The 26,085-nt window shown below is 52.2% G+C and overlaps 1 protein-coding gene and 5 non-coding genes across 13 annotated transcripts in view; 3 read left to right on the forward strand and 3 right to left on the reverse strand.

Moving 5' to 3' along the window:
- The window catches only part of LOC102448535 (uncharacterized), a 24,248-nt gene extending 13,512 nt beyond the window's left edge, over window positions 1–10,736 (forward strand). For 7 of the 8 annotated variants that reach the window (XM_075912382.1, XM_075912377.1, XM_075912380.1 and 4 more), the window contains 3 exons: window positions 4,317–4,517; window positions 5,711–5,824; window positions 6,121–10,736. In XM_075912382.1, the coding sequence (XP_075768497.1) occupies window positions 4,317–4,517; window positions 5,711–5,824; window positions 6,121–7,688 (1,883 nt within the window). In that variant the 3' untranslated portion in view covers window positions 7,689–10,736. The remainder of the gene's footprint in view (window positions 1–4,316; window positions 4,518–5,710; window positions 5,825–6,120) is intronic. The other variant, XM_075912379.1, reaches the window with a different exon arrangement.
- A 4,973-nt stretch (window positions 10,737–15,709) lies between these two features.
- Window positions 15,710–15,783, reverse strand: TRNAT-UGU (transfer RNA threonine (anticodon UGU)). Its single transcript has one exon. It is a non-coding gene; the product is annotated as a tRNA-Thr (tRNA).
- Window positions 15,784–18,458: 2,675 nt separating this feature from the next.
- Window positions 18,459–18,531, reverse strand: TRNAF-GAA (transfer RNA phenylalanine (anticodon GAA)). The gene has a single exon. It is a non-coding gene; the product is annotated as a tRNA-Phe (tRNA).
- A 1,322-nt stretch (window positions 18,532–19,853) lies between these two features.
- TRNAE-UUC (transfer RNA glutamic acid (anticodon UUC)) lies at window positions 19,854–19,925 on the reverse strand. The gene has a single exon. It is a non-coding gene; the product is annotated as a tRNA-Glu (tRNA).
- A 3,046-nt stretch (window positions 19,926–22,971) lies between these two features.
- TRNAK-CUU (transfer RNA lysine (anticodon CUU)) lies at window positions 22,972–23,045 on the forward strand. The gene has a single exon. It is a non-coding gene; the product is annotated as a tRNA-Lys (tRNA).
- Window positions 23,046–25,215: 2,170 nt separating this feature from the next.
- TRNAR-UCU (transfer RNA arginine (anticodon UCU)) lies at window positions 25,216–25,320 on the forward strand. Its single transcript has 2 exons — window positions 25,216–25,252; window positions 25,285–25,320. It is a non-coding gene; the product is annotated as a tRNA-Arg (tRNA).
- Window positions 25,321–26,085: the final 765 nt, after the last annotated feature.

The following is a 26,085-nucleotide window of genomic DNA, read 5'->3' on the forward strand; positions in this document are numbered from 1 at the left end:
TAAAAGGCAAGCATGAATTAAAGCGATGAGCTCAGCAGACTGAGCTGATTTTGATTCCTGGAAGAGAAAAGGCCTCTAAAACATCATTATCTGAGACCACTGCATATCCAGCCTTTAGTTTACCAACTGAATTTCTTTTACATGAGCCATCAGTGTACAATACAAGATTTGCATTTTCCACCAGTTGATCAAACAAATTTTTGGGGAGGTTTTACACAGTGCTCAAGCAATTCTTCACAGTTATGGGTATGTGCTTTACCATTAGAGGGTAAAGGAGAAAAAGTAGCTGGGTTAAGTACATTACATCTTTGAATTACCACATTTGGGGAAGAGAGGATAACATTCTCATATAGGGTTTGTCTCTGAACAGATAGGTGCTGGGTGCAGTGTCGCTGTAAGAGAGCAGAGACAGCATGAGGGACCTGTAAGATAATGCTGTGGCCTAATGTGACAGGTTGGGCCTTTTTAAAGTAATTTAGCAGTAGCTGCAACTGCCCTCAGACAAAGTGGGAACCCACGGGCTACTGAGTCCAGTGTTGCAGAAAAATAAGCTACTGGACGAGGTGTGGGTCCAAGGGGTTGACAGAGAACTCCAGCTGCAATTCCATCCTGTTCATGACAAAACAGAGTAAAAGGCTTGCTATAATTAGGTAAGCCTAGAGCAGGTGGCTGTGAGAGAAGAGTTTTAAGGGAAAGGAAAGCAGATTCACATTCTGGGGACCAGGTCACTAGGTCAGGAGCTAAGTCTAAGAGTAGAATAGTAAGGGGTCTGGTGAGTCCAGAAAAATTAGGAATCCATTGTCTGCAATATCTTGCAGTACCCAGAAATTTGTGTACTTTGGTGAAAGGGTGAGGAATGGAAAGAACATGTGAGATTCGCTCAGATGTTAACTGGCGGCCATCTCCTGAAAGTAAATGTCCTAAGTACTGAACTCTTTGTTTTACAAACTGCAATTTGGCTTTGGAAGCCTTGTGACCCTTATTAGCAAGACACTTTAACACATACAAGGTTATCAGTTTTACATCCTCCCTCAGTTTTACTAGCAATTAGCACATCATCAACATACTGAACCAACACAGAATTGCAGGGACGATTTGATTTCACTCTGATACAGGGAGAGAGGTCTGGAAAACTTTTAACCCTTACAGCAGTTTTCTTTTAGAGTGTTTTGATTTCTGCACAGTCCCCCCCTTAGACACAATTGGAGTTATTTGATTTTCCCCACAAAGCCTGCCAGCACCCAGCCAGCAGACCCTGCACCTGGCACGGCACGAGCCAGCCACCCTCTGCCACCCAGCCCTCCGCCTCTTCCCGGGACCAGGCTGGCGGCTCCCGGGAGCTTGCCCGGGACCGCAAGAGGCGGGCACCCGCCTGGGCTAGTGCGGACATCGTGGACCTTGTCCATGATCTCCGCACTAGGCACAGGAAAGTGGCCGTCTAGGGCAGGAGAGCTGCCAGCCTGGCCACCCAGGAGCAGGTGTGCATGAAAATCAAGGGGGTCCACTGAGACCCCCGACCCTGAGCCCTGAGCTTACAATGGCCGTCTTGGGTCAGACCAAAGGTCCATCTAGCCCAGTAGCCTGTCTGCCGACAGCGGCCAACCCTAGGGACCCTGGAGGGGATGGACCGAAGACAGTGACCAAGCCATTTGTCTCGTGCCATCCCTCTCCAGCCTTCCACAAACCTTGGGCAGGGACACCACTCCTACCCCCTGGCTAATACCACTCCATGGACCCAACCTCCATGACTTGATCTCACTTCCCTTTAAACTCTGTTCTAGTTCTAGCCTTCACAGCCTCGTGCAGCAAAGAGTTCCACAGGTTGACTCTTTGCTTTGTGAAGAACAACTTTCTGTTACTAGTTTGAAGCCTCCTACTCTTTCCTTTCCTTTGGTGTCCTCTAGTCCTTCTTTATGGGAACTAATGAAGAACTTTTCTGTATGCACTCTCTCCACCCAACTCCTGCTTTTAGAGACCTCTGTCCTGTTCCCCCTCCGTCTCCTCTTTTCTAAGCTGAAAAGTCCCAGTCTCTTTAGCCTCTCTTCATATGGGACCTGTTCCCAACCCCTGATCATTTTAGTTGCCCTCCCCTCTCCCAGCCTCTCTCTTCCTCTCTCCCACCTCCTTTTCCCAGTCACCCCCAGTTTTGTTCAATAAAGACAGATTCCATTTTTGAACACAGTTGTCCTTTATTTTGTACATCAAGAAGAAGGGCTAGGGAAGGGTAAGTGGAAGGAGGTGAGGGAGGAATGGGGTACGCGCCCCCGATGGGGAGGACTGGGCTGGCTCTGCAGACTTCTGGGGGTGGAAGTTCTCCTGCAGCCCCCCGAATTGCCCCCTCTCCCCAGATGGCAGCCTGCAGCAAGTGCAGCCGGTTTGATGGCTGAGTGGTGTGATGTGCCCAGTGTGGGTATTCTGGGCAATCCAAGCCAGGACTGCTTTGCAAGCGGGACACCCCTGAGAACTGTCTGTCCGGGGTGGGAGTCGGGACCCTTTAAGCACAGCCCTCGGCTAGCCTGAGACAGCATCTCCACGCTCTAAGTCCTCCTCTGATGCCCTGCTGGCACTGCTTCTGGCCATCCTTAAGCCTGGTTCAGGGTCCACTTAATGTGGACATGCTAGTTCGAATTAGCAAAATGCTAATTCGAACTAGTTTTTTTGTCTGGATCCGTTAGTTCGAATTAGCTTAGTTCAAATTAACTAATTCGAACTAAGTTAGTTCGAATTAACGTTGTAGTGTAGACGTACCCTCACTGACATGCATGGACAATGTAAAAGGCATTAATGGATTAGGAAGTCCCAACCCTGGGGCAGTACTTAGCCTTTGTTTCAATGTGGTAAATGCCTGTTCACAGTCAAGTGTCCATTCGATTGCCTCATGTGGTCCACCAGCACCCTTCAGGAGATTGAGAGGCTGGACAATCCTTGAATAAAAAGCTGCTCCCCGTCTCCCTGGTCTGCAGGGAGACGGGGAGCAAAGCCTCGGAGCACGCCCGCAGTGGGACGGCCCGGGCGCGCTTGAGCTGTCCCCCTGCGGGCATGCTCCGTGGCTTTGCTCCCCGTCTCCCAACCAGCAGACCAGGGAGACGGGGAGCAAAGCCGTGGAGCACGCCCGCAGGGGGACAGCTCAAGCGCGCCCGGGCTGTCCTGCTGCGGGCGTGCTCCGCGGCTTTGCTCCCAGTCTCCCTGGTCTGCAGGGAGACGGGGAGCAAAGCCTTGGAGCATGCGGGCAGCGGGACAGCCCAGGCACGCTTGGGCTGTCCCGCTGCGGGCGTGCTCCAAGGCTTTGCTCCCCGTCTCCCTGGTCTGACCAGCAGACCAGGGAGATGGGGAGCAAAGCCTCGGAGCACACCAGCGGTGGGACAGCCGCGGCGCACCTGGACTGTCCCGCTGCCCGCGTGCTCTGCGGCTTTGCTCCGTGTTTCCCAGCTCAGCAGACCAGGGAGACAGAGCAAAGCCGTGGAAGACTTGGGCATCCCGCCACCCCCTTCTCCCTGGTCTGCTGGGGGGGGGGGGGTGCAGCTAGTGCCCCCCCAGCAGACCAGGCTTTTCTTGCCTACCCCTGGGGTAGAGCAGCTGGGGGCTGCCGGGTAGGTCCCGCAGCGCCGCTCCGGACCAACCTGGCAGCACCCCAGCTGCTCTGCCCCAGGCGTCCTGATTCAGCCGCTGCTGGTCAGTTTCAGCTGAGGAGCCGCGTTACTGGAGCAACCCAGCAGCACCCCAGCTGCTCTGCCCCAGGTGTCCCCAAGTCAGCTGCTGCTGAAACTGACCAGTGGCTGACTACAGGAAGCCCGAGGCAGAGTTGCTCTGCCCCAGGCTTCCTGGAATCAGCCGCTGATCAGTTTCAGCAGCAGCTGACTTGGGGACGCCTGGGTTTCTTAAGTTGAATCTGTATGTAAGTCAGAACTGGCGTCCAGATTCAGCCGCGGTTGAAACTGATCAGTTTCAGCAGCGGCTGACACCAGTTCCGACTTGCATACAGATTCAACTTAAGAACAAACCTACAGTCCCTATCTTGTATGTAACCCGGGGACTGCCTGTATGTGGCTTGTTAGCAGAAACACTGGGTGCTGAGAACTGAATCCCATTGCTGCAGGCAAGGTAATGTAACTGAAGCCAGGTATTTAGAGAAATAAATACAGCTTTCGGATCTAACTCCGTGTGTGGTGTTTATGGAATATCTAGACTCAGCGTTTGCCCAAATCTGCAGAGTCCAGTGTGTGTGTCACCAGCGACAGAGTCTGGGCAGAATTGGGGTGTGGAAAGGATTAAAGCCCTTTTTGAAATGTCTTCAGTTCCCCTTCTCCCCCTGCCAGGCTGCAGAACACCCATGTCTGACTCCAGCTCAGCCCCTGACCTGCAGAGCCAGGGACAGGAAATGGCCGTGGCGGAGCCGGTGAGCTTCGAAGAGGTGGCTGTGTATTTTTCTGAGGAGGAATGGGCCCTGCTGGACCCGGGCCAGAGAGCCCTCTACACGGATGTGATGCAGGAGAATTACGAGGCTTTGAGCTGGCTGGGTGAGGATTCCTATCCCCTTGTGTAACAAAAGCTGGGTGGGCTCTGGAGCAGCTGGGTTGGGTTTGGTTCAGGGTCCCTTGTTGCCCGAACCCCCAATATCAGCAGTATCTGCCCCAGTAATCCTGGCTCCTGTGTGAGAGGAGGTTCAGTGACATAATAGCGGTACTGCTTTTCCCACAGCCAAGGTCTCATTGCGGTTCCCACCATCTTGCCCATGTTGTGCCTTGGCCAGAGGTGTGGGATTGGATGTAGCTGCTCTTAGTGTCTGCAGGGTCACCTTGTGCTATTGTCTGAGCCCCTGGAAGAAAGATGCCAACTCAGAGTCCTTCCCTGCCTCTGTTAGATTCTGTGTAACCCAGAGAGGCACCAAACGGCAAGCCCGACTGGCCACAAGAGGAAGGCTGCTGCTGCTGGCAGAGTAGAACCAAGGCTGCAGAAGGGGAGCTGAGCTGCAGGAGCATCTACGAGCAGCAGAGAAGCAGCCCATCCTGTCTCCACCTTGGCTGGCCACAGGAACAGGCCAGCACTGCCCTGGCTGTCTTCAAGACTGACAGCTGTTGTGGGCCGCTGACAGGGCCCACCCAGGCACAGTCAGTTAGGATCAGGAGTGTGGACCATAGACAGGGCCTGAAGTGGCCAGCCAAGGATTCATTTTCCTGATCAGACAATTCCCCTGCCTCCTTCTGGCTCAAGTAGAGCATCTGAGCCCAAGAGCAGGGCAAGTCCAGCCCCCAGCCAAGAGCTTTGTGGGCAGAGCCCATAGGGCTCTAGAGCTCTGCTGGATCCTTTCCCTCCCAGCCCTGGAGACCTGACATGTGTCAGCTCAAATATGAGTCCTGGCTAGGGGTGTCTGTCAGTTCTGAGCATCCTAGAGCTCTCCCCTTATGAGCAGTGTGTTCCTGTCCTGCCCAAGTATGGAACAAGCCCTAAGGGAGACTGAGTTGTATCCTGCAAAGTGCAGCAGAGTGCTCAGTTCCCCATGGGAGTCAGCTGGGCTATTCCCAACATTGTAGTGGGGCGGAGGCTGTATGGAATTAGTGTGTCCTGGGATCTTGTACCAGCCAGAGACCAGTCTCTGGAAGGTGGGGAAGGAGCCTCTCTGGGTAGGAGACTCAGATCCTGGCTTTGGAAGCAGGAATGGCACAGACCTTAATGAACAAAATCAGCACTTAGTTAATTGCTCCCCGAATAGGATTTCCAGTCCCCAAAGCTCATGTGCTCTCCTGGGTGGAGCAAAGGGAAGAGCTGCAGATCCCGGATCTCCAAGGCTGTGAGGAAGGGGAGATCATCAGTGACACCCACACAGGTGAGAAATCAGCTAACCTGACTCAAACTGTGTTCTCATAGCAGATGTTGATTGTATGTTTTCATCAAATCTGATTGGCCCTTCAGCCTGTCTTCAAATCCAGTCTGAGAGTGCTGTGTGGGGAAAGAGTGATGGGGGAGCAGGGTGAACTCAGCTCATGATTATTGTATCTTTCCAGCCATTCTTTGGGTGTCGTTCCCCCCCCCCCCCCTCCACATTTTCTGTTCACCATTACGAATTTTTCTTTCACCTCAGTACACGGAATGACTCCTCTGTGGTTTCTCTCTCCATCCCAGCAGGTGATGGGATGCTGAATGAATACAGTGAGAGGCGTCTTCAGGAGGAAGGACCTGAGCAAATGGCTCCATGTGGGGTGTTAGTGGAAAGATCTGAAGGGCATGTTTCTCAAAGTCCTGAGCAAGGAGAGACTTGTGAGAGTCAGCGTAGTCTACAAAGGCAGCAGGGAAACCATCCAGGAGCAGGACAGGATAAATCCAGTCACAGGAGCAGAAGGTTAAAAACAAACACAGAAACTGTTCAAAAGAAAATCCCCCATCAACATTCACCTTGTGCTTGCAGTGACTGTGCAATTCCTATTCAACATGACAGAGCCCAAACGGGAGAGAAACCCTTCACCTGCTCTGACTGTGGGAAAAGCTTCAGAAAGACCTCAACCCTTGTTATCCATAGGAGAGCCCACACAGGGGAGAAACCCTTCAGCTGCTCTGACTGTGGGAAAAGCTTCAGTCACAGGGCACACCTTGTTAGACATAGGAGAGCCCACACAGGAGATAAAGCCTTCAGCTGCTCTGACTGTGGGAAAAGCTTCAGTCGGCAGTCATACCTTGTTATCCATAGGAGAGCCCACACAGGAGAGAAACCCTTCAGCTGCTCTGACTGTGGGAAAAGCTTCAGTGACAGGTCATACCTTGTTAGCCATAGGAGAACCCACACAGGAGAGAAACCCTTCAGCTGCTCTGACTGTGGGAAAAGCTTCAGTCAGACCTCAACCCTTGTTAGGCATAGGAGAGCCCACACAGGAGAGAAACCCTTTAGCTGCTCTGACTGTGGGAAAAGCTTCAGTCAGACCTCAACCCTTGTTATACATAGGAGAGCCCACACAGGAGAGAAACCCTTCAGCTGCTCTGACTGTGGGAAAAGCTTCAGTCGGAGGTCACACCTTGTTATCCATAGGAGAGTTCACACAGCAGAGAAACCCTTCAGTTGCTCTAACTGTGGGAAAAGCTTCAGTAACAGGTCACACCTTGTTATCCATAGGAGAGCCCACACAGGAGATAAACCCTTCAGCTGCTCTGACTGTGGGAAAAGCTTCAATGACCGGTCACAGCTTGTTATCCATAGGAGAGTTCACACGGGAGAGAAGCCCTTCAGCTGCTCTGACTGTGGGAAAAGCTTCAGTCACAGTTCACACCTTGTTAGACATAGGAGAGTCCACACAGGAGAAAAACCCTTCAACTGCTCTGACTGTGGGAAAAGCTTCAGTCGGCGGTCATACCTTATTACGCATAGGAGAGCCCACACAGGAGAGAAACCCTTCAGCTGCTCTGACTGTGGGAAAAGATTCTATGACCGGTCACAGCTTGTTATCCATAGGAGAATTCACACAGGAGAGAAACCCTTCAGCTGCTCTGACTGTGGGAAAAGCTTCAGTGACAGGTCACAGCTTGTTAGGCATAGGAGAGTTCACACAGGGGAGAAACCCTTCAGCTGCTCTGGCTGTGGGAAAAGCTTCAGTCAGACCTCAACCCTTGTTAGACATAAGAAAACCCATATGGAAGAAGTTATTCAGCTGCTTTCACTGAAGGAAATGCTGCAGTCGGAGGTCACACCTTGTTATCCATGAGAACTCTCACAGGAGTGAAATTCTTTTAACTGCTCTGAGTTTGGGATTTGCTATAGCGAGAGTTCAAGCCTTGTTGCATATAGTTAAACCCACATAGGTGAGAAACCTTATAGTGGTGGTGAGCAAAATTTTCTCGGTTAGCAGAATCCAGCCTTCCTAAGACTTTAATCCTGTCCATAAGGCAGTGCCAGGCCTCACCTCCAAATGAGCATGTGCTGAGAAGGAAGGAGCTTAGCCCCACCCCCTCTTCATGCTTTGTAGCCACTAGAGAGGAGGCAGCAGTAGGCCCAGTCTTTTCCACACAACCTGAGGCCGGCACTAGAGGCACTGCTGCTACTGCACTGCTTGCCTCCAGGGCCACATGACCATGTCAGGGGTGCCTCTGGGGCTGGTCCTGGGCTGCATGGCTGCAGCAGCAACACCTCCAGCCCTAGACTGAATGGGTGCGGTAGTGGTGCCTCTGGTGTCCGGGGCTGGTTCTAGTCTGTGTGGCTGCTGCTGCAGTAGAGCCTCCCTCTGGAGTGACTAGGACAGTGTGACTGGAGATGTTGCTGCAAGGGGGCCCAAATCCAGGTAATATTTGCTGTCCTTCCCAATCTCCTCAATTCCCTTCCCTCCAGCACCCCCAGCTTGCACTGACACCCTCCTTTTTTCTTGAACCCTCTCTCCTGGCCACACACTGAACCTTCCCCCAGGCCAGACACCTGCCTGCTTGTGCATCCCAGATCCTTCTTCAAGACCCCAACCCTTTCTTGAGGCCCCTGTCACATTATTGGATTTTAAGGTGAGCATACAGATAACTGCTGTGATCACGGGGAACTGTTTGCCCCAAATTTGGTACAGAGTGGGTCGTGCGAGGTGTCAAATGAAAGCTGATATTGTGCTGATTCTATGTGGTATTCATGTACTTCTTTGGAGTTTGTATGGGGAGTTATGACTATGGGCTCTGCTGATGCTGTGTATGGACTGCTTGTCATGAGGAAGGAATTTCCAATGAGTGACTATGCTAATCAGTATGGTTCCAAGGACAATGGTTCTCAGGGTGGCCAATACACACCTGAGGAATGCGTGTGGAAAGCTGCAAAGCAGCCAGGGCACAATGACTACTGCCATATGAAACAGGTCACTTGACTGTGTGATTAGCTCTAGCTTGAGAGACACCAGAAATGAATATCAAATGCCATGAGGGGGGCTCCGTCTTGCTACTTATCCCGGATGCAGCGTTGCTAAGGACAGAGACAAGGGGAAGGATTGCTGACCCATCCTGACATACGATGTACACCAAAGACTTTTATGCTAGCAGTTTGTAACATCTCCGCTAAGATCCTGCATCAAGAACTTGCTGATTGATGTATATAATGTATTCTCCTTAACAACCTTACTCTCAACCTTTTCTTTCTTTTATTAATAAACCTTTAGATTCTAAAGGATTGGTCCACTGTGATCTGGTGGGTAAGATCTAAAGTATAAATTGACCAGGGATTCATGGCTTTTTCTTTGGAACTGGGTGGATCTGTTCTGGATTGGAGAGATTGGGCTCTATAACCCCTCACCTGTGTATAAGTCCAGGGCTGATTGTGGCATAAGAAGAGCTGGGGTATCTGAGGGGTTTTGCTCATGAGGCTTCCGGCAGGCTGGATTGGCAGCTGAAGTGCTCAGTGTGACTGGTTTGTGGCCTATTTTGGAAAGGTCTGCAGTCAGGGGCTGTCAACAGTCCTGGTTATGAGCAATTTTCCCTTAGTGGATTCCCTCAGTGGTGCTCAAGCCCGGCCCGGCCCGGCTAATCACAGCCCTGCCCTCTGCAAACCTTCTGTAGATTACTGTTGCTAATGGAAACTCACTGTTAATTACATAGTCAAGCCATTTTGCTAGGACTGCATCTGGGCAGTTGCATTTAAATTATTAAAGAGATTAAACCTTTTAACTTTCTCATGTTAGTTAATCAAACTTTATTTTAAATGAAGTAAAATATTTATGTCCAATACATGCTCTGGAGGTAGGCCTCACTAGCCTGGCCAAAGACTGAACCGTACGTAGTGCATCCTGTGTCAGAAGCGAGCTTCCTAAGCAAGTTGAGCAAGAAACCACAATGCTGTTAAACAAACAAACAAAAAATTGCACTGCTTGCAATTTATCGGGACAAGCAGAGATTACCATTTAAGGATAAAGTGCCTTACTTCCTCTTTTCTCTGTACATTTCCACTGTGACTTTGTAAGAAGGTATAAATATCTCAGGCATTTGAGTGTGAGGAAGGGGCTTGTATTGGTAAGGGGTGACTCCCTGCCATCTGTGACAACCCCCCCCAGCTGGATTATTAAGGTGGTTTTGTATGTCTTGAACCGTAAAGCTAGCGTGTGTTTATTCCACGACAGCTGGGAGCAGCTGAAGCCAAGTGCCCTGTTCTACTGTGTCAACAATCTCTGAGGTGGCATAAAATCCCCTCTCCGGTTTCTAACCCTGAAATGTCATCGTCTTTATGATGTCATTCCTGGCCTCTTGATACAGCCTTTGAACTCGGCTGCAGAGCTATGTCTACATTGGCAGGTTCTTGTGCAAGAATGGCTGTTCTTGTGCAAGAATCCGCAGAGCGTCCACGCTGCCTGCCTGCTCTTGTGCAAGAAGATTTACAGTACGGCGTGGTAAGAGAGGGCTTCTTGTGCAAGAGCTATGCTCTTTTTTTAACAGGTGTAAGCCCTCTTGCACAGGGGCTCTTGCACAAGAGGGCAGTGTGGATGCTCGGCAGGGGTTTCTTGTGCAAGAAAGCCCTATGGCTAAAATGGCAATTGGAAAGTTATTGCACAAGAGAGCATCCACACCACCATCGATGCTCTTGCACAAAAGCACAGCTCACACATGGCAGTGTGGACATGTTCTTGCACAAAACTTCTTGCACAAGAACCCAAAAGTGTAGACATAGCCCAGATGTTTGCTTACCAGAGATGGAGAGATGCCAAAATAGACTAAGCCATCTCAAGAGAGGCTTCTGCCAAAGCTAGGGATTGATCCAGGACCCTTCAAATCTTCAGTCTAACACGCTCCCAACTGAACTACTTTGGCAACTGTTTGCAGCTTTCTAAGGCCAACACTTCTGTGACGTAGTGGGGATACCTTGCTGGTTGCTATGCTGGGCAGTGGGCTGTGGGTGACCTCCACTGGCTGCTGTCTGAAGTACAGCCCAGCAGGGTAGTGGGTGAGTCGTCATGCAAAAAGGGTCTCTCAACCTGTCCGACCAGCTACCCCCCAGGGAGAGAAACAAAGGAAGGTGGAATGCCGCCCCTGGCTGGGGGGCAGGGCTAGAAGAGAGTTAGTTAGTTTCTGTCTGGGATCATGGAGGAGACAGCCTAGGGAAAGGGGCTGGAATTTAGGGGCCCAGTCTCCCCCATCTTAAGGGGGACTGAGGCATCCTAGCCCCAGTTCCTGTAACCAGATTAGACCTATGCTGTGCTGTATCCTGGAGGAGCAATAAACTCCTTCTATTTTACTGGCTAGTGGAGTCTGTTCATGCCACTACGGGGGTGCAGGAGACGGGAAAACCCCAACGCATCGTCACACTGGTGTCAGAAGTGGGATGCACTGCACCCCGTGGATGGAGCTTTCAACGGCGAGCGACAAGGCACAATAGAAGCAAGAGCCCTGGAGCCAGGCATGCTGGAGACAGAGCAAAGTGGTTCCTGAGAATCGTGGGGCACTGCAGCACTAGACTGGTAAGTCTGCACTGAGGGGACCAGCGGGGAGATGGCTTATGCCCAACTCTTGAAGGCAGAGCTGGTGAAGCTGTGCGGAGAGAGGGGCTTGCCTCTGTGGAAAGCAACCAAGGCCCAGCTGATTGCCAGGCTGGAGGAGAATGCCCAGTCACAGGGCCAGGCTCTTGTGCCTGTGGGAAGCAGCCAGACCCCACCTGGGAAAGTCTCAGGCTCAGAGAGGGGGCGGAGCACTGGAGCCCACTGGAGAGATGGGACAGCTTCCCAGGGAAGCCCTGCAAGCCGTAGTCCACGTAGGGCAAGGTCTAGCCCAGCAGAGCTGCAGCGGCTGGAGATCCAGCTGCGGATGAAGGAATTGGAAGTAGAGGACCAAGAGAAGGAGCGCCAAGATCGAGAAAGGGACCGCCAGGACCGAGAGAGGCAGCGACAGCATGAGTTCGCCATGGCAGAATGGAGAACCAGCAGGGCCCCGACTGCACCAAGTGCGGATGGGTCCCAGGGCTGCGAGACACTTGGAGAGGCTCGTGGTGGCCCAATTGAAGGACATGGGCAACATAGACGGGTTCCTCAGCTCCTTTGAGAGGGCCTGTGGACTGCAACGGGTCCCCCCAGCTGACTGGCTGCAGGAGCTCATCCCCGCACTGAACCAGGAGGTTGCCAGAGTGATCAGTCAGCTGGAGGACCTACAGCCAGGGGATTACAACTGAGTCAAGGAGGCCCTGCTGCACAAGTTCAGGCAGACCCCTGAGATGTACAGGAAGAAGTTCCAGGGGGTGCAGAAGGAGCCACGGGAGACCTATGTGGACCTGGCCTCCTGCGTGGTGCAATACTGCCACAAGTGAGTGTCTGGAGTCGGAACCCAGACCACAGAGGAGCTGCTAAAGCTGGTCATGATGGAGCAGTTCTATGAAGCATGCACACCCAGACTGAGGCTATGGCTCAAGGACCGAAGACCAGAGAACCCTCAGGAGGCCGGGAGATTGGTGGATGAGTTCACAGAGAGCCGGTCTGGGTGTGAACGGGAGTCCCGGAGAGAAAGGGAATTGCGCAGAGACCAGTTCTCGGCTGAGTGATGGAGAGAGGCACCTCCGAGGCGAGCCCCAGTGACCAGGACCAGTAATCGATGCCCCAGAAAACCAGCCAGGGCCAGGGCAGAGCTGACCCAAAAGAGCCTGCAGGGCCTAACTTGCCATTGCTGTGGGCAAAAAGGCCACAAGAGGGCTCAGTGCACCAGGTCCCATGACCTGGGACTTTCCAGGGTTAACTGGCTGGAGCTGAAGGAAGGGCAGGCTGCCCCAGAGGCTGGGGCCAGCGGGCAAACCTCAGAGAGGGGGGAAGGATGCTCAGTGCACCTCCCCTTGGAGGTCTGACCCTCGGGAGGCAGATTTCTCCATGTACCAGGTGGGGGCAGGACAGCCCCTGCAGAGCGAATATCTCATACCTCATACCTCTGCAGGTGGACGGCAAGGGGGTGACGGGTTTCTGGGATGCAGGGGCGGAGGTGACGCTGGCCTGGTCCGACATAGTGGCCCCAGACCAGGTACTACCCCACACTCAACTGACCCTGAAGGGCATAGACAGGTCCCTGTTTAAGGTGCCTGTAGCCAGGGTGCATCTGAAATGGGGGGCCAAGGAAGGTCTCAAGGAAGTGGGGGTGCACCCGCACTTGCCCACGGAAGTGCTGATGGGGAATGACCTAGAGAAGTGGACCCATGAATCCCAGTGGGCTCTAGTCACCACCCAGAGCCAGAACCAGCAAGGGGCTGGCAACCTGGATCCAGGGGAGGACTCCCAGCAGGGTCCTCAGGGTCCCATCACAGTGGACACGGGGTCCAGCCAAGCTGGGACTCCGGACGTAGGCAAAGGTGGGGAACAGGTCCCGATCCCTGCCCCAGTGGCTGAATTCCAGGCTGAAGTGCAGGCAGACCTCTCCTTGCAGAGGCTGAGGGACCAGGCTGGCATCCGTGCAGCTCAGGCCCTGGGGAGAGGTGGGCAAGAGAGATTCCTGTGGGAGCGGGGATTCCTGTTCCGGTAATGGCTTCCCCCCAGGAAGATGAGGGTATGGGGGGGTCCAGTGGCAGCTGGTAGTCCCCCAAAAGTATCACCTCAAGCTGCTGTATTTGGCCCACGACGTCCCCTTTGGGGACCACTGGAGAATTCAGAGCACCCGGCTGAGGCTGCTCCAACACTTCTACTGGCCAGGGATATTTGTAGCTGTGCAGTGGTACTGCTGGTCCTGTGACTCCTGCCAGAGGGGTGGGAAGGCCAAAGACGGGAGGAAGGCTGTTTGGGGGCTCCTACCCCGTATAGAGGACCCCCTGGGCTTGCAGGGTCTGCTGCAGCCAGGCTTCAATTCCCCATCAGGGAAACCAGCCTTGTCATGAAACCTGCCTGGTCTTTGCCCTTTCCTATCACAGGGAGTGCCAGTGGGATGAGGGAAGGGGGATGCCAGAGGCAGGCTCTGACTGGGAGACCTGCAGAGCACAACTCTCAGGCAGCTCCTTCCTTGCATGGGCAACACAGGTTGTATGCCTGGGTGAATAAGAGCTGGCTTGGAGGTGCCAGGGCTTCAAGCAGGCAGCTCCCATTGGCCACAAGCAGGGACCAGGCTGGTTATGGCCACAGCTTGGCAAAGACAAATCAAGATAATCTGATTAGCCCTGTCGCTCTCCCTGACTTCTTCCTGTGAGTTGTTGCCTCCTTGATTAATGCTCATCCACTGTTGGCCCTAGATATGGAACAGTGGCTATGGGGATGTATTTGGATAATCTCATGTGACCTTATCCGGGGCCAGCCAGCTAAACAGGAGGGACAGGGCAATGATTCTCCTTCTTCTGCAGAGAGGGAGCCAGCTCATTCCCATGAGGCTGCATACAAATGGAGCAGGGTCTGGAGAGGTGAAGCAGCTGAATGGAAAAAGCAAGGACAGTAGAGTACCAGCTACCAGCTGAGAACCTCAAACAGAAAGCAGTGTGTTGGTCCCATAGTGTAAGGGGCAGGACTCAGGAGTTTAAATCCTGCGAGCTGAGTTCAAATCTCAGTGGGCCCTACTGGGGAAATGTTGGTTTGTGTAAATCCTTGAATATTGATCCTCTTGCCTCTCTCACTCAGTTCTACTTTGTGCTAACTTTCTCAATGTAAGGACTTTGGAGAAAACTCTCAAACATCTACTCCAGTGGCGCAATGGGTCAGTGCACAATACTTATAAGGCAGTGTGCATAGGAGACATGCTGAGGTTGTAAATTCATACCTCACCCAGACTGCCGCTTTTCAGTCCCTACTGGGCTGTCCCCTTCCAGTGAACCCTGTGGGAGCTGGGATTCCAGCTCAGAGGAGATTCAGTCAAAATTCCCCCTTTACAGATTATGGCCTCATCAGAGTGAATGCTGGGTGGCTAGGATCTAAGGCCAAGTGGCACAGAAAGAGTTGGATGTTGGCCTGTCTTGCTTCCAGGGTCTTGTTGCCCATCTTCTCTCCCCCCCCCCCCAACCAATCAGCAGCTGCTGTCCCTTTCAGCCATTGGGTCAGCTGAGGCAGGCAGGAAATGGGGCAAAGGAGCCAGACAAGCTGAGGGAGGCAGGAAAATTCTGATCTCTGCATCTCCTGTGTGAGGGTTTGTCTACTCGTCATTCCTCTTTTGAGAGAGAAATGCAAATTCAGCTGAATGAAATTGCAAATAAAGCAGGGATTTGCATAATCACATCTGGCCGCTATTTCGAAATACCCTATTTTGAAAGAACAGGCACTGTCTAGACGCAGTTATTTCGAAAGAAAACCCTTCTTTCAAAATCGCCCTTACTCCTTATAAAATGTGGTTTAAGGGTTATTTCTGAGGAAGGGTTGTCTCCCGAAATAAGCATATCTCAACAGCATTTTGTATTGCAAAATACTTTATTTTGAAATACAAAAGGCTGTTGAGATACGCTTATTTCATATTTAATACTATATTTTCAAAATAAAGTATTTTCAAATAGCACTGGAGTGTGAATATGCAAATGAAGTGCAGAATATTTAAATCCCAGTTTAATTTACAATTTCATGTGTCTACATTCACATCCCTGGCAGGATCTCTGGGCACTGACACCCCCAGTGAATCACAAGGGTGTGTGGCACTGGCTCCTCTGTCCCAGCAATTGCAGTCAAAGCCCTGCCTGCTGCCTCACAGCAACCTCTGCACCTGCTCCAAGCTTGTGGTTTCCATCTTTTCAACACTCCTCCCCAATCAGCCTTTTCCTGAACCAGCAGTTCCATGGGTGACCAGGGGAGGCCTCTTCTGTGTCCCAGAAGGATGCAGGAAAACATGAGCCAAGGCTGCAACAAGGCACCACTGGGATTTGAAACCAGGATCTCCTGCTTACAAGGCAGGCGCTTTAGCCAGCTAAGCCATAGTGCCCTTTTGAGCTACCCCTAAGACAAATTCCCTTCTTGGCTATATACCAATTATCGAGCTTTTCCAGGATACCTTTTGTATCTGGGAAAAACTCTGCTGCATCCATGGAACGGGTCAACTTTTTGAGATCAGTTTCCAAAACAGTGGGCGTGTTGTTTTGGAAGCCCTGTATTCCTCATTGTATTAGGAATAAGGCTCTTCCCAAAGAGAAGGTTTTCCCCATATTTGGGCCCATGTAGATGGGCCAAATGTCAGAAAAGCCTCTTCTGAAAAAAGAAAAGTGTCTCTAAAACCATTCTGATTTATGCTGCAATCCATCTTGGGGGTTACGTCTATGCTGCAGGCTTTTTGCAGAGCGTCTATACTGCATGCATGTTCTTGTGTAAGTAAATTTACAGTACAGCATCAGAAAACAGGTATTCTTCCGGAAGAATTATTCCTCTCCCAACGAGGAATAAACCCTCTTGTGCAAGAGCTCTTCCACAAGAGGGCAGTGTCGACAGGCAACATTAATTTCTTGCGCAAGAATCCCGTATCTTAAATGGCCATCAATGCTTTCTTGCACAAGAGAGTGTCCACACTGCCATGGATGCTCTTGCGGAAAACACATCTCTTGCACAAAAGCACATGGCAGTGTGAACGCTCTCTTGCACAAGACCTTTTGCACAAGAACTATTCTGCAAAAGAGTTGTTGCACAAGAAGCTGCCAGTGGTTGCTCTACCTCAACTTAGAGCCACAAGAGGCACTGGGGAGTAATGACTTTGAATGGCCCTGGGCAGGAACTTTTTTGAAATAGCAGCAGTGGAGCATCCACACTACCACTATTTCAAAATAGCTATTTCGGAAGAGGTGTTATCCCTTGTGCAATAAGATGTACTGATTTGGAACTAAGCTGCGGCTGGCTTTTGGGGTGCGTGAGTAGGAAGAGAGAGGGGCCACTGGAGGCTCTTGGCCCTCTGGATGGCTCTGTTTGTGAAAAAAATAGGGACCACACATTATTGGAGAATGTAGGTAAGGATCCCACTGCCTCTCACAGGCTAAGCAAGCACTCTACCACTTGAGCTAATTCCCCTGCTATGCAAGTACCAAATCTCTTGGTGACTCTGCCCTTCTCCACAGGGATGTCTGTCTTCCAGGTCAGTTAGTCAAGGGAAAGGAGATGGCTCCAATGAGGCTCCTCCTCACACTCGTGCTTGTGACCCTCATTCTCTCTCTGGCCTCAAGGGCAGATCTCAAGAAGGAGACTCCCTGCAGAAAAGCAATGGGGGGGGGGGGCATTTCTGAGATGGCCCTTGCCCTGCTTCCTGTCCCACCTGGCCATTGTCATGGACTCTCTGTGAGGTCATCGCCTCCCAACCTCCTTTAGGCCAATAAGCTGAGGGGCTGCAAAAGGCCCTTGTGATGTCCTGAAAATAATCAGCATAAAGGCATTCTGCAGGAGGGTTTTCGTTGCTCTAGAAGGGGCAGTGTAGACAGCTCCTTCTGGCACAAGAGCTTCTTCCGCAAATATGGTGGTCCATTAGCTATGCAAATGAGGCTCGGCGATATTCCACGTTTAGCCTCATTTGCATATTACTCATGCAAGAAGCCACGAGTTTAGACATAGCCTTCTTATCAGCTCACTGCAAAACACCTCACAACGGTGAGTGAGGGTGAGTGTGGATAAACCCATCTGTGCTGCAGAGCAGCTGTTAGATGGGAAAGAGAGGGGCCCCCTTGGCCTCACCGAGCAACTGACACATATAAGAAAACTTCAGTTGTGTCAGGATGGCCGAGTGGTCTAAGGCGCCAGACTCAAACCATCCCTCAGTGGGGTGCTCTGGTCTCTGAATGGAGATGTGGGTCTCCCCTGCTATTGTAGAAGCTCTTGCTTAGGATTTCTCTGAGGCTGCATCTACACAGCAGCGTTCCTTGGGAATGATGGCTGTTATACTGCAGTAACAATGGGAGTGTCTACACAGCAATTCCATTATTCCGACTTCGGTAACGCTTCATCCAGACCAGTGGTCTGAGAAACCAGGAGGTTTCCAGGCTGCAGACAGACAAGTCCAAAGACAAAGCAAAGTCCTAGCCACTTCCTGCTCAGCCCAGCAGGGTCTCTGTGTGGTCCCCAGACCTTTTGTTTGCTGTTGCCAAGTTGCAGGGGCCCAGATTCTACAACACTCACAGGCCCCACAGGAGGGGGCTGGTTTGATGCTTCACCCCTCCAGAGATCCCAAACTCCGAGTACCCAGTTTGCTGAGACCCTCCCCCCGCTGCTGCCTGAGACTCTGTTTGCTTGAGATCCCAGAGCCCTCCCTTGGGCTGCCTGGCATGTGGGGACTCACGTCTAGTCCCACAACAGCTGCTGCCAGTGTGCAGATGTGCACGTCTGTCTGGGGTTACTGGGCACTGGCCTGATTGGGTGAGTCCCGGATTCTGTTCCTGCCAGGATGGACAAAGCAGCAGGGAGAGAGGAGCTTCAATAGCTCAGCTGGCAGAGCAAGGGCACGTGTTCTTAGGGGGCTAGATTGATGCTGCTCTAAGGAGAGCTCCTTTTCCCTTCCCTGGCAGAGGAGGGGCAGGACTTGCTGGCTCCTAAGTGGAGGCGCAGGGCAGAGAAGGCCCTTCCAGGAGGCACTGCTGGGCTATTCACGGAGGAGCCAAAGAAGGGACAAGTCTCAAGAACAAAGGCTTTTGCCAAAGCCTGGGATTGAACCAGGGACCTTTAGATCTTCAGTCTAACACTCTTCCCACTGAGCTGCTTTAGCACCTGAAGCAATGCCTCCTTTCTAGGCCTGCCACTTCTCTCCCAGTATGTCTCCACTGCATATTGTGCTTGCACAAAAATCTCCCCCTGTGCGTGTGGCTGGCAGTGGTTGCTAGATGGATCCATTCACATGCAGCTTTACTGAAACCCCCCTCGTTTCTGCCTTGAGCCTCCCCCGGCCCAAGGGGTGGTGCCCAATAGAACAGGCCCTGTAAGAAATGTGTCACTTTCACCCCTGGGAGCAGCTCAGCCATGCAAAAAGGTGCCTGGAGCAGGACATTAGCCCTAGAGGGCAGGGGTGGGTGTGGAAGTGACATCACAAGGGCCTTTTGCAGCATCTCAGCTTATTGGTTAATGGAGGTTGAGAGCCTGTGTGGGGGCAGGGCAGGCTGCCTGAGAAATGTGCTGGGCTGTTGGCTGGTACCCCATGTAAACACAAGCCTCTGCGCCCATCCTGAAACCGCATCCCTCCCAGATCCTGCACCCCAATCCTCTGCCCCAAGCTCCTGTCTGCATCCAACCTGCATCCCAGACCCCCACCTCCTCCGTTAATGGCGTGGAAAAGTGCAGCCCTGGGAGCGGTTCCCCAGCAAAAGTCATTGTCCATGCCAGCCCTAAGCTCTGCAGCAGACCAGCCTTCCCCAGCTGCTTAATGAGCCCTGTCCAGCCAGGGGCTCAGGCTCAGGCCTCTGCCCATGGAGCTGCCATGTCTTCTCCAGAGCCCTTAGGCTGGTGCCGGGAAGGCCAGGGAGGCCTGAGTCCAGACAGTGCCCAGTGAAGTCCAGCAGGGGCAGAGAGAAAGGCTGGTACTTGGGTGGGGCCATCAGCTGTTCTGAAAGGCAGCAGGTGCCATTAGACCCTTTTGTCCTTCCCTGTCTCACCCTAGCACTGAGCAACACTCAGTGTCCATCTGAGCATCTGTTCTGCGTCTCTGTGGCAGGAACCTGCCCAGGTGGCTCTCGCAGTGAGGCCCCTCCCTGGCAGCACCGAGCAGTGAGAGCTGAGTGAAGGCTCCATGACTGTGTCAGAGGGAGGCTCCATGGTGCCCAGGCCTGGTGGGTCATTTCCCCAGCTTACTGAGTGGGGGCTGGAGCCAGTTCTGTGTTGTGTCCTTCAACAACCAAACTGGGCTAGTGCTGTGTGTGCCACAGAGCTTCCTGCAGGGCTGCCCACATGGGAGAGAGGAGGGGCAGTTTGAGTCACCCAGCTCTGCCCCTTCTGAAAATGGCAGAGGGGCTCTGAGTGAACCTCTTGGGCCACAGCTGCTGTAACTATCAGGTAAGATGAATAAATACTCAATTGTCTGTAATAACTAAGGCTGGTTTCCCTGACTGGAAATTGAACCCAGGCCTCAGCAGGGAAAGTGCTGAATCCGAACCACTAGACCATCAGGGACACATGAAAATGCCTTTTTCATTACCTACATTTTCTGTCCCCTTCAGGACGAGGGTCCATTTTCCATTGCCCAGAGGGGACAAGAACAGAGACCAAACAGAACATCAGAACAGCCAGACGGGGCCATGCCAGTTGCCCAATTAGCCCAGGATCCTGTCTCATGACAGCAACCAATTTCATTGTCCAGTGGGAATCCTTGAGACAGACACTTGTTAAGTGATCCCTCCTGTCGCCCATTCCTAGCTTCTAGAATACACCAGCTAGGGACGCCTGCCCTGTCCATCCTGGTTCAATGCCATTGATTGACCTTTCCTACATTAAATTATCCAGTTCTTTTTTGGACCTTCTTGTAGATTTCACCTTCTAGCAAGGAGTTCCACTGGGTGCAAAAATGCTTCCTTTTGGTTTATTTTTTATTTGGTTACTTACCAGTTTCATTCTGTCACCCGGGATCTTGAGTAGGAGAAAAAAAATTATTCTTGCTTTCTGCACCCCTGTCATCATTACACAAAACTCTGTCCCATCACCCCTTAGTCGTCCCTTTCCCAAGCTGAGAAGAAGTTCCATGAACTCATTGGAGCTGCTGTTCCAAAGAAGAGGCATTTCCCGTGGAGAAGATGGCCAAGCCCAATCCCCTACACAGAGCCCCAGAAAATACCAATGGATACTGGGCACTTGTAAAGCTCCCTCTCAGGCAGCGCTACGGAATGGATCCGGCTGGCCATCGGGCTGACTAACGCCATCAACAGACGAGTCCCCGTGAGACTTCTCAGCCCAAGTGCAGAGACTGTGGAGTCTCCCACTCCCAGCCCAGGGGCAGAGGGGCAGCGCCCTGAGGAGGCGGGTCCTGAGGCAGAGGAGAGCTTTGAAGGGAACGGAGACATAAGGTAAGAAGGAAGGAGAACAAGTCACCTCTTCTCAAGCGCGACGTGGTGGGAAACTGCCGGTTCCGGTGCAAGCCGTGCTCCAAGGGCTGGTTCCTGCCCTGGTGGCTCCTTGCAGGGCCTGGCTTGAGAAGTGCCAAGGAGCCATGTGTGGCCAAGAGAGAGGGTGCAGAAGGAAGGTGGATGAAGGAGCAGGGTGGGGTGTCTGGCCAGGATAGAGGGAGCAGGAAGAAGGGAAGGGTGTCAAAGCAAGTTGAGGGTGTTGGGTGAGAAGATAGCAAGGGGAATGGGGTGGCTGGGGTCGGCATGAGGCAGGACGTTATTTGGATTTATGTCCCCTTGCAGCAAAGGGGACTGCCACACTGCCCCAAAGGTGCAAAGCCACAGAAGTGGCACTTCCAGGGTGGGCCCTGGACTGTGTGGCTGCAGCAACCTGGTCCCAGGCAAGGCACTGCTGAGAAGTCTCAGCCCCAGCAGCAGCCCTGGTGCCTCTCAGCTCAGCCTAACCTGTTTAGCTGTCTCCCACATGCTCCTGAAAGCCAGCACACAGGCCACCCACCCGTGCACCAGAGAGCAGGCCCTGGAACTACCTTGTGAGCATTAAGGGGAACCGCAATAAGACAATACACCATGTTTCTGCCAGGCTTTGAACCAGGGACCTGCTGCATGTTAGGCAAATGTGCTAACCACTACACCACACCACAGAAACACACTTAACGGTCTCTTCTGCTGCTGCACTTAAACTTGGGCAAATATTTGGTTCCTAACCCTTTGGCCAACAGAGATTGCTGCAGGGCAAAAGAATTCTCTGTTGCCAATTTTGTGCCCTCAGGAAGGGACCAAACTGAAGGAGGCCGGGCCCCTACCTGGGGACTCCAACCTAAACCCTGAGACCAAGGGGTTTACAAGCCAGATAATCAAAGTTTGCTGCATTTGTCCCACCCAAAACCCTACAAAGGCAACTCTACAGTGCCAGCGGCTGGGGGAAGATGTGTATGCTAGAGCTTCTGCCCACTGAGCTGTAGCCTTCTGTGCCCATGGGGGGAGGGATAGCTCAGTGGACTGTGTGGCTGCAATGACCTGGTCCCAGGCAAGGAACCGCTGAGAAGTCTCAGCCCCAGCCCTGCATCCTCCTATCTCAGCTTAACCTGTTTAGCTGTCTCCCACATACTCTTGAAAGCCAGTACACAGGCTGCCCAACTCTGCACCAGGGGGTAGGCCCTGGAACTACCTTGCAGGCACCAAGGGGAGTGGGCACCAAGGGGAACCGCAATAAGAGAAGATGGTGGGTTTCTGCCTGGCTTTGAATCAGGGACCATTCACATGATAGACAACTGTGATATCCACTACACCACAGAAACACACTTAACACTGTTTTCTGCTACTGCACTTAAGCTTGGGCAAATATTTGGTTCCTAACCCTTTGTCCAACAGAGATTGCTGCGGGGCAAAGGAATTCTCTGTTGTCAATTTTGTGCCCTCAGGAAGGGACCAAACTGAAGGACGCCGGGCCCCCACCTGGGAACTCCAACCTAGACCCTGAGACCAAGGGGTTTACAAGCCAGATAATCAAAGTTTGCTCCATTTTGCCCTCCCCAAACCTTGCAAAACCTCAAAGGCAACTCTGCAGTCCAGCGGCTGGGGGAGATGTGCATGTCAGAGCCTCTGCCCACTGAGCTGTAGCTTTCTGTGCCCAGGGAACCAGACACCACTAGGGTGGGAAGTCAGGAGGGAAATGGGGAATGGCCAAACTTTGTGAGACAATGGTGTTGTCTGGGACCATACAGTAGAACAGTTTAGAGGTGGCTCTGAATAGGGCACCATAGCTTAGCTGCCTAAAGCACTTGCCTACTAAACAGGAGATCCTGGGTTAAATTACTTGTTGCAGCCTTTGTTCACATTTACTTATGCCCTTCTGGGACACAGAAGAGGCCTGTCCTGGCCACCCATGGAACTGCTGGTTCAGGAAAAGACTGAGTGGAGAGGTGTGTGGGGAAGAAGGAAACCACAAGCACCGAGAGGTTTCTCCCTCACAGGTGAGAAGCATCTGATGCCCACATACTCGCTCGATGGCTGGAGGGAAATGGGGAATGGCTGCTCTTTGGGAGTCAAAAGTATTGTCTGGAAACATTAAGAACTCTTTTAAAGAGACTTTGCAGGAGGGCACCATGGCTTAGTTGGGTAAAGCCCCTGCCTCTTAAGCAGGAGATCCTGGATTCAAGTCCCAGTGGTGCCCTGTTGTAACCTTTGCCCACATTTACTTATGCCCTTCTGGGACACAGAAGAGGCCTCCCCTGGCCACCCATGGAACTGCAGGGGCCTTTTGAAGAATTTTTTTGTTCCTCACTTTTGTGGCCCCTGATTTTTCGGTGGGTCAGTGGCTCCAACCCAAAAAAATTTCCCCACCCCTGCCATACATAAAACAACACTGAAACTTATTGTGCTGGCCATAATTTTTCCTTTCTTTAAAATGAAGTTTGATCAGCTAACATGAGACAGTTCGAACACTTAATCTATGTAATAATTTAAATTAAACTCCCCACCTGTAATTATGTCATTAGTGGCGAGTGTCCACTAGCAATGGATAGTCCATGGAAAGGTTTGGGGAGGGCAGGGGCTCAGCAAAGGGGTGGGGTGTTGCAGAAGGGACAGGATAGATCCTGGCTTGCCCTGACATTTAAAAGGTGACCTTGGGGGCATGTGGCACCCTGAGCAGCCTCTGATGTTCCCTGCGTGAGCCCCAGAACCAGCTCTGAGTGATGGGGGAAAAGGGGGAGCAGCTCACACATGCCAAGGGGCTGTCCAGGGGCAGGACATGAGCCCTGGGTGGCAGCAGTGACATCACAAGGGCTTTGTAAAGCACCTCAGCTCATTGGTTGGGAGGCAGTGACCTCACAGAGGGTCCATGGCAATGGCCAGGTGGGACAGGCTGCAGGGCTGGGGCATCTCAGAGACCCCCTCCCATGGCCTGGCTGCCTGGAATCTCCTTTGTGAGATTTCCCCCTGACGGCAGAAAAGATTGAAGGTCCCAGCTGGGAGTGTCTCTGTGGAGATTTCCCCTTTCCCCAGGCTGCAGTGGGAGGGGGCTGGGGAAGGCAGGGGTACAGGAGGGGCTGGCACTGGACTGAAGAGAGATCTGGGAGAAGCAAGAGGAATGGCCGCAAAGATCACAGTGGATTAGCAGTCCATAGCCTTAACCACTCGGCCACCTCATTTGAGATGCTGGAACTTGTTACCAATTACCCAAAGCCAGCACAGCCAGGAACCTTTGTGCCACTCGCAGGCTGGCCAGGGACACCCAGGGCTGGAAGGTTTTGGCTTTTCACAATGTTCTGTGGGCTGTTGTACAAAGCTCAGGGCTGGTAACAAACCCAAACACCCCCTGGCTACATCTACCCTGCAAACTTCTTGCACAAGAACTGTTTTGTGCAAGAGTTCTTGTGCAAAATGTCTTGTGCAAGAGCACGTCCACACTTCCACGTGCTTTTGCGCAAGAATGTCCGTGGCAGTGTGCAGGCTGTCTTGTGCAAGAAAGCTCTGATGACCATTTTAGCCATAGGGATTTCTTGCACAAAAAAACCTGTTGCCCATTCATACTACCTTCTTGTGCAAGAGCTCTTGCACAAGAGGGTTTATTTCTCATGGGGAGAGGAATAACTCTTGCCCAAAAAGCCCTCTTTTCCTACATTTTGCCGTAAATTTAGTTGCTCAAGAACATGAATGCAGTGTAGATGCTCCTCAAGTTTTTGCACAAGAACAGCCATTCTTGATCAAGAAGCCTGCAGTGTAGATGTAGCCCCTGGGTGCCCAGAGAGGGGCTGTCTAGTCAAAGTCTGGCTCGGCGCGCACTCTACAATGGGAAGATGTCTACGTAGCAGGCAGATGGCAGTGGCACACAGCTCTGGTGGGCCCAGCATCCAGAGGAGCGTTTCCGATATGAGTGTTTACTGACAGTGTCCGTCTCTGATCTGATTTCACAGTGTGGTGAGACACTGGCACCCACAGCAGCATGGATGGGGTGGCTGGACGGAGTGGCTGGCGGGTGGCTGGTAGGAGCAGTGGCAAGTGGCCAAGGGAGTGTGTGAGCCTCATTTGCATATCTAATGAGCCACCATTGTTGTGGAAGAGGCTCTTGTGCCAGAAGGAGCATGTACACAGCCCTTTCTTGTGCACAAAAAACCCTCTTGCGCAATGCCGTTATGCTTAGCCTCATTTGCATATTTCTGGTGCAACAACCTGCCAGCGTATACATAGCCCAATTGTTTTCACTGTCAGAGGACTCAGTGGCCCCTCCCTCTTCCTACTTGCTCTCCCATAAGAGACAGACCTGGCTCCCCTTTCTTTTCCCCCAGCAATTGGCATGCTGCAAAGCAGATATCAGAGACTGCAAAGTTAGCGCTCCATGAGGTTCTGTGGTGCAATGGAAAGCATGTTGGACTTCTAAGCTTTAGTGAACACTGTGACCTTAATCAGTCATTCAAAGGTTGTGGGTTCAAATCCCACCAGAGTCACTTTAGCTGCTTCCTCATTTCCAGAGCAGCTTTTACAGAACAGGAAATCCTTAGGCTGACACCAGGATGGGCTTTAGTCCAGACAGTTCCCAGGGGACCCCAGCGAGGGTGACGGCAAGGGCTTCTCTGAAAGGCTGCAGGTGCCCACAGGCTGTTTTGTCCCTCCATGTCTCCTACCAGTGCTGTGCATCACTCAAGCTATGTCTACACACACTGTTCTTCTGAAAAAGCTCGGTAAATTGTGAACTCTGGTTTGCATAGCTTTTTCTGGAAGAAGCCTTTCCAACATTTGGCCTGTTTACACTGGGCCAAATGTGGGAAAAAAATCTTTTTTTGTAACATCCCTTCTTCTTCATAAAATGAGGTTCACAGGGGGACCAAAAATGCATGTCTGTTCTTCCTAAAAAAATTCTGCAGATGTGTTCTCTGGACTAAAGCGTTGTCTCTGTAGTGTAGACAGAGCCCTGATGTAACATCTTATTTCAAGTTTAGGCGCAGCATAGATAGAGGGTTGACATATGCTGCCTCTTAGACCATGGGACCTACACAAGACACCTGAGACTCAGCTGGGCCAAACTGGAGCCCTGGCCCAGGCCCAGGCTCACTGGGACCAGCTTTGCTTGTTTTCCTTCCACCCAGAGCCCCCTCCTTCTCCTGGGCTTCAAGGAGCCTCCCTGGGATGCCCTGAGACAGGCACAGGGCTCTGCCTCCCCACAGCCAGCCCCACCCTCACAGGCTTTGGCAGAACAAGGGGCAGGGGTCTCT

Source organism: Pelodiscus sinensis, chromosome 31, assembly GCF_049634645.1.
Source record: "Pelodiscus sinensis isolate JC-2024 chromosome 31, ASM4963464v1, whole genome shotgun sequence".
NCBI lineage: Eukaryota > Metazoa > Chordata > Testudines > Trionychidae > Pelodiscus > Pelodiscus sinensis.